This window comes from Penicillium cinerascens (genome assembly GCF_028974065.1).
Source record: "Penicillium cinerascens strain IBT 15544 chromosome Unknown scaffold_4_segment0_segment0, whole genome shotgun sequence".
NCBI classification, from domain to species: Eukaryota; Fungi; Ascomycota; class Eurotiomycetes; order Eurotiales; family Aspergillaceae; genus Penicillium; species Penicillium cinerascens.
The window spans coordinates 2,510,246-2,524,788 of NW_026695297.1; the positions used below are offsets into that span (position 1 = coordinate 2,510,246).

Sequence of the window (14,543 nt, forward strand, 5' to 3'; positions counted from 1 at the left end):
TCTTGGTCATGTTTGGGTATGCCCTTCTCATCAATAACCTCGGACGTCGTCGCTATCCGTTAGACCGGTGGGCTCCGTACCGGCCTTGGCTCACGAGCCACTGGAGCACCACGATGAATCTCTTCGAAAAGTTAAAGATAGTGAACTTGATAGAAAAGTGACGGAAGAGGGCAATCTGGCAGTTGAAAGTGACGATGCCGATTCCAGGTTCAAGGAACCAGATTTGGCCCGGCTGAAAACACAAAAGCCTCGAACTGAAAGGCGTCGCAGTGAATAATAAATCGACGAATGAAATATTCCGTCGTCACATTTGGCCAAAAATCTCAGACGTATCAAAGAACATATCTCGAGAATCAACCAATGCCACTCAACCTAGGATTTTATTATAGTTGTCAAAGCGGGGGGGGGTTATTATACAGCTTATTTTTCACAACAGAAAGTGACGAACCCTTTTATGAAGTTTAAATTCCTGATCTTAAGTCTTGAAGTATTGATATAGTGATCAAAGCAAATTGGTTTATCTTATTTCAAACCCCCAAGTTCTCATTACATAGATCAATTGCCGCTGGAGAGCGAAGATAATGCGAATGTGAAATGGCCAATGTTGGCATAATGGCGCGATGCATATCCAATAAGAGGGAGTAAATGACAGCCGGTCGCCGGTACCGCAGAAGCGGGGTTTGGCGAACCCCAAGAATCCTCTCGGGGAATTTCCGAGAGGTCCCCGAGATAACGAATTCCAGTCCGCGAATGGGCTTGGAAGTTTCCCAACCGAGCAAGTGGCGTGTCGTGGCCCAAAGAGTTTCCTAAAAAGCCTTAGTCGCATGTCCGACGTCTGGGGCAGCGATCGTTTGCGGCTTACGATATGCATGGTACTTTACTTAAAGAGCATTTCTGCTGTCTTGTCTACTTCCTTTAGATCAAGGTCCCCTGCCAATGTAAACATCCATCTAAAATTTATCTTTAAAAAGTCAGCACAATGATCACCGCCACGGATCTCCGCTTGCCGTCCAGTCCCCTGCCCTTTCTGGGCCTGTTAGCGTCGATTCTCACATGGCTGTTTATCAGGTGGCCAATACAACAAAAGTCACAGCCCCAGAAAATTGAAGAGAAAGCAGAAGAGCCATTTGTCACGCCCCTTCCCAATTCTCAATCCGCTGATCACGATTCCATATCACCAAAACTGTATCGCCCATTCCGCCATGGCCCGAATTTTATCACCATGGGAATTCGCAAACTGAACTGGGATAACTGGATTGAAATGGACTCCTACTTTCTCCGTTACCATGATATGAAAGCCTCCGAGCTCAAGAAAGATTTCAAGGAGCATGTCAAATACGTCGATAACGCGGTCACTAGAGATGCCTGCTTCGAGCTCAATGAGGAATTGGTGCGGTATTTAGTTCACCGGTATCCTAATATCTATCGCTTGGAAGGAGGGAAGGTGCACAACAGTCTCACAGGTGAGGAGTTTTCATTTCCTGCCGGTAAGGTGAATGGCTGCATTTTGGTATTAAACACGGCTAACTTTGGCCATCTTAAGCAACCCCCGACGAGGCACTTGCAACATCGGCTCTTCTTGTTCAGGATGATCTGGTAATTATGGTAAAGAACGACGGTGAGATGATGATTCCTGCTCCTGGTTCTTAGGCCGGTTTTTGTTCTAATGGAAAATAGATGGGGAATATCACCTTGATGCGGCTGCCGTGTGCCTCCCGGGATTTTGGCGTCTCAAAGAAAAGTTCCGCATGTCGCTCGATACTCTCCACTTCGAAGCCGGCGTTCCCCACTATGCGGCGAAACTACAAAAAGCAATGAATAAGTTCTTCCAAAAGTTGACCCCCGACAAGCCTGTTGAAAGAAATAATGTATGTTCATACTCCCCTTGCCATTCAACACACGCCGGCCTAACAGTGATAGTTCTTCATTCAACTCGATGATGGACTACACTGGTCCCATCGTATGGGTGAACAGTCAGGATCCGAAGTTGCCTGTAAGTTTCTCACGTCTCTGGGATCGCAGGGCATGTTTACTCATGAAAATGGAACAAATAGCCGGGGCCACGGCAAATAGTAAAGGTCTGTCCGTCCAAGAGATCCACTTTCGCTCCGAGCGACAAACCCTGCGTCGGTTACCCCGCTCCAAAGTAATCGTATTCACGATTCGCACTTATTTCGAGCCAGTGACGAAATTGGCTCAGGAGCCCCACGTCCCCGGGCGTTTGGCAGAGGCATTTCGGAGCTGGGATGAGACGGTATCTTTCTACAAGGGTAAGTCCCACTGGGACAAGATCTTGCTACCCTATCTGGATGAGCAAGACCAACTACAACGGCAAAACGGGATCATGGAGAAGGATGAAGAGGGCGATTTTCCTTATTGATTGTTGACGGTCCCTGTTTTAAATAGGGATTTGGGAATCCGACACCCCCCCCCCCCCCCAACGCCTGACTTTTTAGGTCTCTACCCTTATGTCGGAGCACGTAATATAAGGGCCAATCAGCGGTGAAAAGAACTCTGTACAGTATTTCTATACCCCTGAATCTGGCAATTCATGGGGGTTTCTGATTACATACGAAATAATTACTTCGGATCATCCAATAATCCGGTCTCCGTAGGCTGTTCGTTCCGACACTGGGTACACGTCACGGGACAATGCTCAATAGTTTCTCTCCCAGGAGCCCAACAAATTCCTATGACGCCCCTGGCCGTTATGAGTGGTAGTCGATACAGATTTCTTTTTCCGTTGGGTGTTTACCCTAACGTATTAGTTTCTTGTTGTGAGAAAAATTAAATGGTTAGGGATGAAAGTTAAACGTCTAATGGTATTGAGTTTTCAATGCCAATTACTGAGTGATGTCATAGCGCCAGCGGTAACCTATACCCACTTTTTAGCGGCCAGGCTCCAATAAACCTGTATAGTCTGCCGCCGGCCTTTGGCATTTACTTGCTGACTGGACGCTCGGCGACAACTTTCTGTGACCCAATGACACTTAGGCGCCAGCTACCCGAAGTGGTGTTGGCGCTGTCAACTAATTTACTTCTCACCGCTATGTGTAAATTACCATTGGTATTCAACTCAGCCGGCTTTGGGCTGTCACATTGACATGTCTCGTGCCACTGACTGGAAAATTGTTTAATAGTATGCGAGAGACATGTGTCGGTGGCTCCATGTGCATGACAGTTGCTTGCCGATCTAGGGAGTGATATTTTACCACTAAGCCAAACTGAGCCAGGCGCCCTTCAAACACACTCTATGTTTCGTACGGTAAACCGTATCAACTTAGGATACCATTGTATTTTGCCAAGATTGATATACAGTGGTGTAACAAAAGTATTTGACCTCGAGTACTTTAGGATCCACTTTTAGCCTGACCGCTTTATTATACCGCCTACTTTATTAGTACACCACACCTCGCGTTTCAACGCGCTTGCTAACATATACGCTACAGTTAACGCGTTATAGCAGACTTTCTTACCTTATTATGCCTGCTATACGTGGGAAGAGAGGCCCAGAGCTTGACTGCCTTACTAGGGCCAAGATCTGCGAATTACACGCTACAAATGGCTGGGGTGCAACAACCATTAAGAAGATGCGCTTTCCCGATATTCCACGCTCAACAATTCAATATACCCTTACCCAAGAGGCAAAGCGTCAAAAACAAGAAAGCCTTCCACGCTTAGGCGCTCCAAGGAAGCTTACTGAAGAGGATCGTGACTATATCTACGACACTATACAAGAAAAGCCATCGATATTGATTAAAGATCTACTTAGAGAGGTCGATTTTAAGGTCCATCGCCAGTCAATTTGGCGTCTAACCCACGAAATGGGTCTTCGAAAATGGAGGAAAATGCAGCGTCCGGCACTTACGCCTGAACATGCTACGAAACGGCTTCAATGGGCACTCGAATACCAACACTTCACTCCTGAAGACTGGGCCCGCGTCTACTGGTCAGACGAATGTACAGTTGAACGTGGAATAGGCCAGCGGCAAGAATGGACGTTTACACGTCCAAAAGACCAGCTTTTTCAGCATTCAAAAGAAGGCTCTCAGGTTCAGATGGTTCCGGCGCGAGGGAAGCAAATTAAGCAGATGTTTTGGGCTGCTTTCTCTGGCTTACCGCGTCGATCAGGCCTAATTCCATTATTCGGAGATCCTACGTCTAGAAGAGGTGGTGTTTCTTCACGTACGATTGAAGAGCTCTATCGGCGTATCTTACCTACGCTACTTAATAGTATTGATAATAATGCTATTTTTCAGCAAGATAACGCGCCCGTTCATACTGCATATATTGTACGGGAAGCTCTTAATGAGCTTAACTGCGAGATTATGGAATGGCCTCCTTATTCACCTGATTTAAACCCGATCGAGAACCTCTGGGCGCTGCTAAAAGCCGAAATTCTTAAGCGTTATCCTGAGCTAATGCGCCTACCGAACAACGAATCTACGTTAGATCTATTGCTAAAAGCTGCACAGGAAGCCTGGGAAGGCCTAGATATTGAATTATTCAAGCATCTATCAGAAACTATGCCTCACAGGGTAGCTGATGTTATTAAGTATGAGGGGTGGCATACTAGCTATTAGACTGAATTGAATTTCAGAGGTTTCTGCCTGGCAGTATTAGAAAAGTGGGTCCTAGGCCGAAGTACTCGAGGTCAAATACTTACGTTACACCACTGTAGATATAGACTCTCTCAACAGTGGTCGACTAGTTCAGTCAATCAATGAACTGACTGCCTCATGGTTGATTCCCCCAGTACTAGGGCGTACGGATGTCCTGCAATCTGACATATCTGAAGGGGGGCTGTTACACGTAAAAGAACCGTGCCGAGTTCCTGGGAGCTTGGTTGGTTCTTCGTAGTCCACCAGGAAGTTACGGTCTTGGATGGTGGAGCGAAATGAGGCTCGATTTGAGTATGACTCTCTGTGCGCTTATTTCCCTCAATTATGGGCCTGTAATAGACGAACTTAATGAGAGTCCCTAGTCACATACCCTACAACCATTATCTAGGCACTAAGTCAAGCTATATTTCTCTTATCGGAGATTTTAAGTTGCGCTGCGTCATCTTCTACGCTACAGCGTCTGATTTTCAACCTGGGAGAAGCCTGAGTTTATTGTCGGACCCACGCAGTCGATACTGCGGTCAAGTCGTATTGGCTGCTAAGCGAGTTCTGAAGTTGGTAAGAATGGCCCGTCTTTTGCTATGAATGCTGTTGCAAGTAGCTACGCTCCTTAATCCTTGAGACCCAATGTCGTCGACGATATACCAAAAAGGTGGCGAATAGGTCTTAAGACACTATTTTATACTTTTCTTTCCATCTTGAACCACTTTTCTTCTACCGTAACGAGACCGTTAACCGCTGGGCTGGCATGGAGCTCCTCTAGTCTGACTGACCTCTCCTGCAAACGATTATGGGGTCAGACATGACATTGGAGTAGTCCGATCCAAACATTGGCAGATTGTCCAGAAGCGACCATGACGTTTGCATTCTCTCGTTCACTCTGACGTTCAACACTAATAATATGAATCAATTATGTGAGCCTCGGAGACGATAACTCAGACATAACACGTTTTAAAAGAGAGACTTGTCTCGCGCCACATTTTGAAGTGAGCGCCAAGCGAGCAATGTCCAGCCAATCGTCCAGACGTAAACGGTTGCTCTAAAATCTTTGCTAGTAATACTGTTCAAGCAGCCGTACCCTATGCAGGATACGAATAACATCACTACTGCTTTTGAGATGGCTATGCTAATAAGGAGCAGGTGTCTCGCGGCATAAATCACCTGTTAGACTTCAGCGCGGGAAAAATTTGGATAAACTAAAGAAGACAGCGGTATACGTACCGCCGGGCCATGAACAGATTTCTCGACTTCAGACAGGGGCCAGAGTGCATGGGACACTTTTCTTGTTTGACGTATCTCAGAGAGGATCGAACCCTACAGAGGATATTAGGCACACTTAGTGGCATGATTCTGGAATAAAAGCTACTAACGTCGTAAATTTGCCGTAGTCGGGTTTTTGAGATGGTCCCGTCCTGCCGGAAAAGCGCAACGATGTGCCATTCCGCCACAGTAACAACCCACTATATTACATCAACGAGAGATCCAGAGAAGTATAAGCTAGGGAATTCCCATACAGCAGCTAAGTGTGTAGGTCGTCTCCGTCGTTTTACGAAATCCTGTATCTCACCAGTGTCAAGGGAATCCTGTTGCCTTTCGCTGCTGCTGGCGAAGACCTCTTCAAAGGGAGTCGGGCAGAACCGGCCATGTTCGTCGTAGAAGCATTTTCCACTGAGGATCGACAGCTATACCAAACGTCAGGAATACTTGAGCTGGGAGTATCGCGAAGTACAGAACATACGATGTATTTCGGAGATTCTGCAACGTATACTCCTAGATATGGGTCCAGGCTGTGGGTGACAGCTAGACTACTGGGCACAGTCAAGGAGGCATGACTCGCAACGGTGACTATAGCTGAGGAAATCATGGAGAAACCCAGATCGTGAAGCCCGATCCAAGTGTCTGCGAGGCTGATCCTTCCATCGCCATCCCTATCCCAGAAATCTATGTGTCTCTGGATAGAGCTCTATTAGCAGGTCAGTGTTACGCTCAGCTATAGCAACTTCTATCAGCACAAAGCTCGAGGGAAGGCTACCTGCTTCGAAAGGTGTGGCAATAATCCGGGGCATTTTACCTCGCTATCACCATCAGATGAATCACTTTCAAGGGTGGCGGCTGGCAAGCGCTCTCCGGTAACCGGAGCATTGTCTACAGACAACTGGAATCCCAGGCCCTTGAGAGTGGCCATGCTTCTCAGAAGCTGAAGTATGCCATAGATGGTGCAAGGGCCAGATATGTACATAGAAGTTCACGAACTTTTCTTTCACAAGGAAGTCCACGTTATGGGAGGGTATGATGTATGTATGACGTGTAATGGCTTGCGCCTGTGCCGCATAGCAGGTTTCATGGTACGAGTTGTTGTATATCCGGAACCGTGCGGATGAACCGACCGAATGCGGCCATATAGATCATGGTGCGGCATCAACTTGGACCTCATCCCATCCTTTCATGCTCTCAATATGATTTTTATGAATAGGAGTGATGAATCCATGGGGACAGCTGTTGAGGATAAGTCTAAGACGATCCACGGCACCTACATGTAGGCTTTTTGCCGTAGGGGGATTTTCCAACAACAGCCATTTCGGGTACGGGCAGGGTTGCGAAAGGTTTTCGTGTGCCAGATATATAAACCGGTTCTAGGTCATAATACGGGAAGATGACTCGTGTCACTTTTTCTTAACCCCGTGACAGTACCACCACGGGCAACGTTCTTCGCAAGGCTACAGATAGTGTGTAGCAGGCTACCGCCGGAAGTTGCATAACGCCACGGATCTCAGACATGTGAGAAACCGAAAGCTACTACAAACCCTATAATCTTGCTGCATGACCGTCTACCTGCTCGGCGTCGCGGAAGGCCACGTGGATCTGGCAATCATATACGGCCTTCCCAGACGTCAAGCAAACAGCAGAGCACACAGCAAAGCACGCAGAACACATCACTCAACAGATCAACCCAGCGCGAGGCATCAGGCTTTGTGTATGCTATATCGCAGGACGGTGGGCACGGTGGGCGCGGCGGGCGCGGTGCTCGGGCGTGAGCATATGGACGGGGTCCTGGACGCCCACCAAGATCAGGAGACGGTCGCAGAGAAAGACGAGAGGGGGGGCAGGGCCAAAGAGGGCAGGGCTATGGAGGTCGCGAAGGCGCGGGCGCAGGCGAGGGTAGGAAGGTGCTACGCAGCAGTTAGCGAGGTCAGGAGATGCTGAATAATCAGGATAGACGTAACTTATCGGATTGGGTGCCCAGAGAGATATCAACTTGGCTTCCGCTCAGTTTATGGTTGAGCATGCCCATCAGCGTCCGTCCATCTCTCACTTAGCCTTCAGTTGTTGAACTTGGCAAATATACCGCTACCCGGTTTAAGGTACTTACGTTGTTTATTCTGCCTACGCGTTGGGGTTTTCCAAAATTTCACCTCTTTGAATCCCTATTGCTCAATAACGAGGGGGTAGTAAATTAGTACCGCATTGGTGGCAATGGTGCGTTGGTGCTTGGCCCACATGCCACCATCTCTTCGGTGTCTGTCTACCAATGTTACATCCCGGTTTTGTTGACAAGAAGGTTGGTTCATTGTTTCCGGACGCCATTATCGGCTAATTTAGGCAGCAGATGACGAAGCTTCATTTCCAAGACAACAATAGCTCATTACCGTGGCTCGTGTTGCAGAAGTAGTCGTTGGTTAGTATGCTCTTGGTTGGCTGGTCAGATGGCTTAGCATCTGCTGCTGTACTAGGCATTGACATAGGTCGCCCATGGGCCGGGACCTAGGACCTGGGCCCGGGCCCATAGATGCCCATGGGCCTAAGGTCAGGACCTGTGCCCGCCCATGGGCCGGGCCGGGTCGCCCACGGGTCGCCCGTGGACACCTAATTTGGCCTGATTTGGCCTGCTTTGGCCTAATTTTAGCCTTATTTTTGTGCATAACTCACTGACTAACCTTTGTTATTTACCTATGTTTTGGTCTAAACACTTACTACTCTCACCTTTCTCCCTTTCCCACTAGGTAATTATATGAAATATGCTTGTTTATATATATCTAAGGGTCGGTTTTATCGGTCGGATTAATATTTTAGGCCTATAGAAGTAAAGGTAAAAAAATGGTGGTAGAATTTATGGTTGGTGCTCTAAGATATATATTTGTTGTACACAACCACCGTACTATATTATTTCCTTCAATTTTATTATAGTATAAGACTAGGTTATTACGGCTTATTTTATTAGTTAATTAAATGATTAGAGCTTCTTTTATATATATTTATCTTATAAACACCTAATTATAAGTGTAGGGTGTGTGGTTGAGATAAAAAGGTCAGAGTTGAGAGAAAAAGTTGAAGAATTTTAGGGGGGGGATAGCTCTCAGCAAATTCTATAGGCCTATGGGCATGACCATGGGCATGCCCATGGTCGTGTAGAGATTTAGGCCAATAGGATATGCTGGTTTGACCCACTTAGTAATGATTGGCTTATAAAGAACCAATAGTATTAGGCTAGGTGCTTTACCTAAACATCTTTATCCCTTTGTGTTTTGTCTTACCTTTTCTCACTTTATCTTCACTTTTAGGTAGGATGGCACAACCTTCAGACCCTATGAGCCAATCTATCTATAGTGATAGTATTGACCCTCTCCTTCTATCCGATTCCTTCTCTTTTGAACCCACCGAACCAACAAATAGCCAAACAACTGAGCTTACCCTACTACCACTACCACCCTCTATTCAACGTGTTGGAGACCGGACTAAAGACTGGGCTCTCTGGACAGAGATGACTAAGTCTGAATTTATTGAATGGTGGCTTACTACCCAATATGGCTCAAAGCCAGACGCACAGCGTATATATTGGGACAAAAAGGGCTATACATCAGAGATATGGACATCATTTGATCAGATTGCACATATCCCAACTGGGAAGCCTAAGGTTATATGCAAACAATGTGGTGTAATGCTTGGTCACCCAACATTAAATGGGACGACTGCTCTACGCAGGCATCAGAAGAATGGTAGCTGCCGAAAACCAAGAGGGAAACAAACAAATATCCAGCATTTAATACAGAAGACGGTACGTTTACTAGAGAGAGAGAAAAGTGAGAGAAAAGTGAGAGAAAAGTGAGAGAAAAGTGAGAGAAAAGTGAGAGAAAAGTGAGAGCAAAGTGAGAGCAAAATATAAGATAACTAACCTATTATTCTCTCACTAGGCAGTTAATTCTAATCTATCCCAATCCCTACCTTGGTCTGATGAGCTCTGGCAGGAGCAGCTTTTGACTATAATCACTAGCCTACGCCTACCCTTCTAAATCATTGAGAGCGAGCACTTCTAGAAGCTTCTACGCCTAACCTAGTCTGCCCCTTTAGTCCCAACCTTTCCTACCGGTCGCACGATACAACGCCGACTACGAAATATAGTCGAAGACCGACAGAAAGACATCCTTCGGATACTACCACCTAATTCAAAGCTCTCAATTAGTCTAGATTGCTGGACATCCCCATTTCAGTAAGCATTTATGGCTATTACTGGTTATTTCCTAGACCAGAATTGGGATTACCGGGAGGTGCTACTAGGATTCGAACCCCTAGAAGGCACACATACTGGGACAAATCTTGGTTCGGTCCTAATTGATACCCTTGAAAAAAATCATATTCTGGACCGGGTTATAGCCATTACTACGGATAATGCGTCAAATAACCAGACCATGATTACAAGCATCCAGGAGAAGCATCCTAGTATCCCTTTGATCCGAATTCCTTGCCTTGCCCATGTCATTCAGCTTAGTTTGAAGCAACTCCTTGGGCAGATGAAAGCAAACCCCCAGAATGACACAGTGGAAATGGTTTGGACGGAAGAGCTTAGCCAGGCTGCTCGGCAGAGATCTAGAAAGCTAGATATTGCGAATACCCTTAATAAGGCTCGCAATCTTGCTATCTATATCAATGCAAGCCCACAGAGACGGGAGCACTTCCTAAAGCTTCAGAATAAGCAGCCTACATTAGTCCCAATCCAGGACGTTCGCACCCGGTGGAACTCGACCTATCTAATGCTTCAACGGGCTAAACGGCTTCAATCTGATCTTGAGCAGTACTGCAGGGCCTTCCGGGTTGATCATTTAATGATTAATTCAGAGGAATGGCGTCAGATTGATTACCTTCTTTGTTTGACTAAGCCTTTCTTTGATTTTACCTCAGTTATGGCCAAAACTAAAGATATTACTATCCATGGTGTCTTTAGTGTCTACAATTTGCTTTTCGACCACCTTGAAGCTTCGATTCGGCAGTTAAGGCGGAAAAAGGTTAGTCTCCTATATTCTCTCCCTTTTCCGCTAATTATGACTCTGATTTCTCGCACTTTAACCCTTGTTATATAGGTTGAAGAGCTAAAAATCAGAGTCAAGATTAGCGGAAAAGGGATTTATTTAAGTCTCACTTTCTTAATTTTCCTTTACTTCTAGGCTGGGTGGAAACGACAGATGCTTGAAGCTCTTGAATCAGCTGAAACTAAGCTTCGAGAGTACTATGCAAAAACAGATGATCCAGAACTTGGTGATATCTATGCGCATGGTATAATCCTCGCCCCTGAGCATAAATTACAGTTCTTTTCGGGCCTGGATTGGCAGGATAAAGACTACTCTTCTTTATATTTGAAAAGCTTTCACGACCGTATGAAAGCATATCAAATAGAGAGCGATTTAATCTCAAAACCCCAGGCTTCCGTCCAAACCGAGTTTGATCAAATGCTTAGGCGAAAACCTCCATCCACCCAGAACCAGGATGAATTGACCCAATTTCTCCAAGGAGGTAAGCTAACCTCTTATTTTACCTCTTATTTTACCTCTTATTTTACCTCTTATTTTACCTCTCGTTTTACCTCTCGTTTTACCTATCGTCTAATTTCTTTGGTTTCACTTAGGTTTGGTCCCAGTTAGCCCTCGTCTGTTCTGGAAAGACCATGCGCAAGAGTTTCCTACCTTAGCACGTATAGCACGGGATATTTTCTCTATCCCTGCTACTGGTGCTGGTGTAGAAAGACTGTTTAATTCAGCCCGTGATATATGCCATTATCGGAGGGGCCGTCTAAATGCTTCAACCATCCAAGACCTAATGATGTTTACATGCACGACTAGGTTTAAGATCGAAGATGAGCAGCTAGCTTTTATCCAAACTCTGTCTATCCACGACGAGGGTGAATCAGACGAAATTTCTGAGGAAACAGAAGATTTTGAGCCAATCAGTGATACCGAGGAGGGTGAGGAGGATGAGATAGATGAGGTGGATGATTCTGATTTGGTCTCTCTGCCTATAATGCCAGAAAGCCAGATTCGGGCCTCTAGTCGGGTGAAAAAGCGTCCAAGGGTGTTGGATGACTATGAAACTATATGAATTAAAATCTCAGTTTTCTCTCACTTAAATATTACTTTTCTCTCTCATTTTAGTTACATTTTCGTCTGTAATTTTACTAGTAAAATACCAAAAATTACTGCATACACTACATTAATTATGCTCTCTGTATCATGGGCATCTTAGCGGCCCATGGGCATGTCAATGTCTACCTTCCTCAAAGTAGTAGGAGACCCTATCGGAACAACGGGTATAGCTAAACGTCATTAGCAGCGCCCTTATGTTCTTCCGTGGAAGGCTAGGACTACGCGAGGAAGAAGCTATAGAGGCGAAGATGCTACTTAACTACGGAGCAAGCCACTCCTTTATGTCTCATAGTATAGCCCGATAGCTAGATGGCAGAGTACGGTGGCACGAACTAGACTCTAGGAGGAATCGTTTAGTAGTGGAACTGCCAAACGGGGAGAAGATACGCACTAGGCGCTACTATAGAGTACCCGTGCGGATAGGAGGATAGTCTAGCTTAGTAACTATATAGGAGCTAGACCTAAAGGAATACGATATTATCCTGGGGTACGACTTCCTAAGGAAGTTTAACCCTACCCTAGATTGGCCGTCAGCGTCGATAAAGATTCGTGACGCGCGCGGTCAAACATATATAGTACGGACGATGGGGAGACCGCTACACGAAGACCCCTCGTGGTAGCTTAACACGATCTCCCAGAAACAAACCGTACGGGCATTGAAGAAAAAGGGCATAGAAGCCTTTCTAGATTGGGTCCGGCCTATCTCTAGCGATGCTAGAGAAGGGGAGGCCGCGTAGGCATCAAATATATAAACGGACCCAAGGATTCAAGGGCTGCTCGAAGAGTTCTCGGACGTCTTTCCAAAAGAACTCCTAAAGTAACTACCCCCTAAACGGAATATTCAATATAATATCGATATAGGAGATACGCATCCGGTGAACATCAACGCGTACCTAATATCGTATATAAAGCTCGCCGAGCAGGCGAAACAGGTAACGGAACTAGTCCAAAAAGGGATTATACGGGGATCGACGAGCCTATAGGGATTCCCCGTTATATTTGTCTAGAAGCCCAGCGGGGCGTGGAGGATATATATCGATTACCGTGCGCTAAACAACCTTATAAAGAAGAATAGCTACCTATTACCACGAATCCAGGAGCTACTAGACCTCGTGGGCTGTTCGAAATACCTATCGAAGATAGACCTCGCTTTAGGGTATTAGTAGTTACGGATAGACAAGGACTCTATCCAAAAGACGGCATTCAACACTATCCAGGGTAAATACGAATAGCTAGGGATACTATTCGGTCTTTGCAACGTATTAGCGACCTTCTAGAACCTAAAAAACGACACCCGACGCCTAATGCTAGGCAAGAGCGTAGTGGTGTATTTAGACGAAATCCTGGTATTCTCAGACACGGCGGAGGACCATTACCACTATCTAAGAGAGGTCCTAGAGCGGCTACGAGAGGCGTAGTGTTAGGATTTTAGGTGTCTGCATTTATAACTGCAGATTTCCAGAGCTTCCAATTCAACATGGAAGTTCCCGTTGATGTTCCCGTTCTGCCATCTCTCACCGCCTTCATCTGATCTTCCAATTATCTCTTATTTATCTTTCACTTTGCTCTCACTTCGGCCTTTACTACACTTTCCCTTTACATCAGACTAGATCATAAGACCTAGTCATAAGACAAGGTCATAAGGCCTACCCCTCACTTCATGACGTCTATAACCTTAAGCAATCAGGCCATTCATTTCATGTGAAACTGAATATTTTTGTCTATAAATATGGCTCAGAACCCAGACTGAATTAAACAAGAGCTTTCATCTCAATTATTCTCTTACTACCTTTCTCTCATAAAGGCAGACCAAAGAGACCCTTCATCTTTATCTTCATCTATCTTCCTGGGGTAAGCTACTACGCCGTAGTAGTAGCCAACCTCTACGGGAGGTAGTATTTCTCTCTACAAATATTTGTCCTAAGGACTGCCCTGCCGCATAGGGACCCTTAGGCATTTATTTATCTCTCTTATCTTACATACTACCAATCCCGACACGTAGCTATACACAAAACCGTCTAAGTGTATATTCGCCTAGAGCAAACTGGAATTCTGCGGATATATCGTGGGCAGCGGGATAGTGGAACCTATATAGGCGAAGGTCGATCTCGTACGGGATTGGCCGAAACCTGAGACGGCCCACGATATACGATAGTTCTTAGGTCTCGCTTTATATTATCGGCGGTTCGTGAAAGGCTTCGCGACCATTATGGCCCCCCTACACGACCTGCTAAAGGAAAGCGATGAGGTGCAACGTACGAAGAAGTTCCGGAAGGTTGAATAGCCGCCTAAATACGGCTAGGCGTTTATATAGCTTAAGGATGCTCTCCAGACCGCGCTAGTGCTGGTTCAACTAGATATATCGAAGGCCTTCACATTCGAAATAAATATATCGGAATAGGCTATTAGATTCGTCCTCTCCTAGACGGGCGAGGATAGATTGCTCCACCTAGTAGTATTCGACGGGCGCAAGCTTAGGGACGCTAAGCTAAACTACCTAACCTACGAGAAA

At 45.9% G+C, this 14,543-nt stretch overlaps 3 protein-coding genes across 3 annotated transcripts; 2 read left to right on the forward strand and 1 right to left on the reverse strand.

Annotated features, from left to right (window-relative positions):
- Nucleotides 1-979: 979 nt before the first annotated feature.
- Nucleotides 980-2,380, forward strand: N7498_008922 (heme-dependent oxidative N-demethylase family protein; the record flags this gene model as incomplete). Its single annotated transcript, XM_058455984.1, has 5 exons — nt 980-1,487; nt 1,544-1,618; nt 1,678-1,868; nt 1,921-1,993; nt 2,055-2,380. The coding sequence occupies 5 exons, from the start codon at nt 980-982 to the stop codon at nt 2,378-2,380; spliced, it is 1,173 nt and encodes a 390-aa protein (XP_058305972.1).
- A 3,193-nt stretch (nt 2,381-5,573) lies between these two features.
- On the reverse strand, nt 5,574-6,807 carry N7498_008923 (Caleosin related protein-domain-containing protein; the record flags this gene model as incomplete). Its single annotated transcript, XM_058455985.1, has 6 exons — nt 5,574-5,783; nt 5,844-5,936; nt 5,993-6,082; nt 6,137-6,304; nt 6,361-6,585; nt 6,694-6,807. 6 exons carry the CDS (start codon nt 6,805-6,807, stop codon nt 5,574-5,576), a joined length of 900 nt encoding a protein of 299 aa, XP_058305973.1.
- Nucleotides 6,808-12,201: 5,394 nt separating this feature from the next.
- N7498_008924 (uncharacterized protein) lies at nt 12,202-12,691 on the forward strand (the record flags this gene model as incomplete). Its single annotated transcript, XM_058455986.1, is given in 5 exon segments — nt 12,202-12,322; nt 12,341-12,444; nt 12,484-12,560; nt 12,577-12,592; nt 12,608-12,691. Coding segments are annotated over 5 exon segments (402 nt in total), but the record flags the coding sequence as incomplete, so codon positions are not given.
- Nucleotides 12,692-14,543: the final 1,852 nt, after the last annotated feature.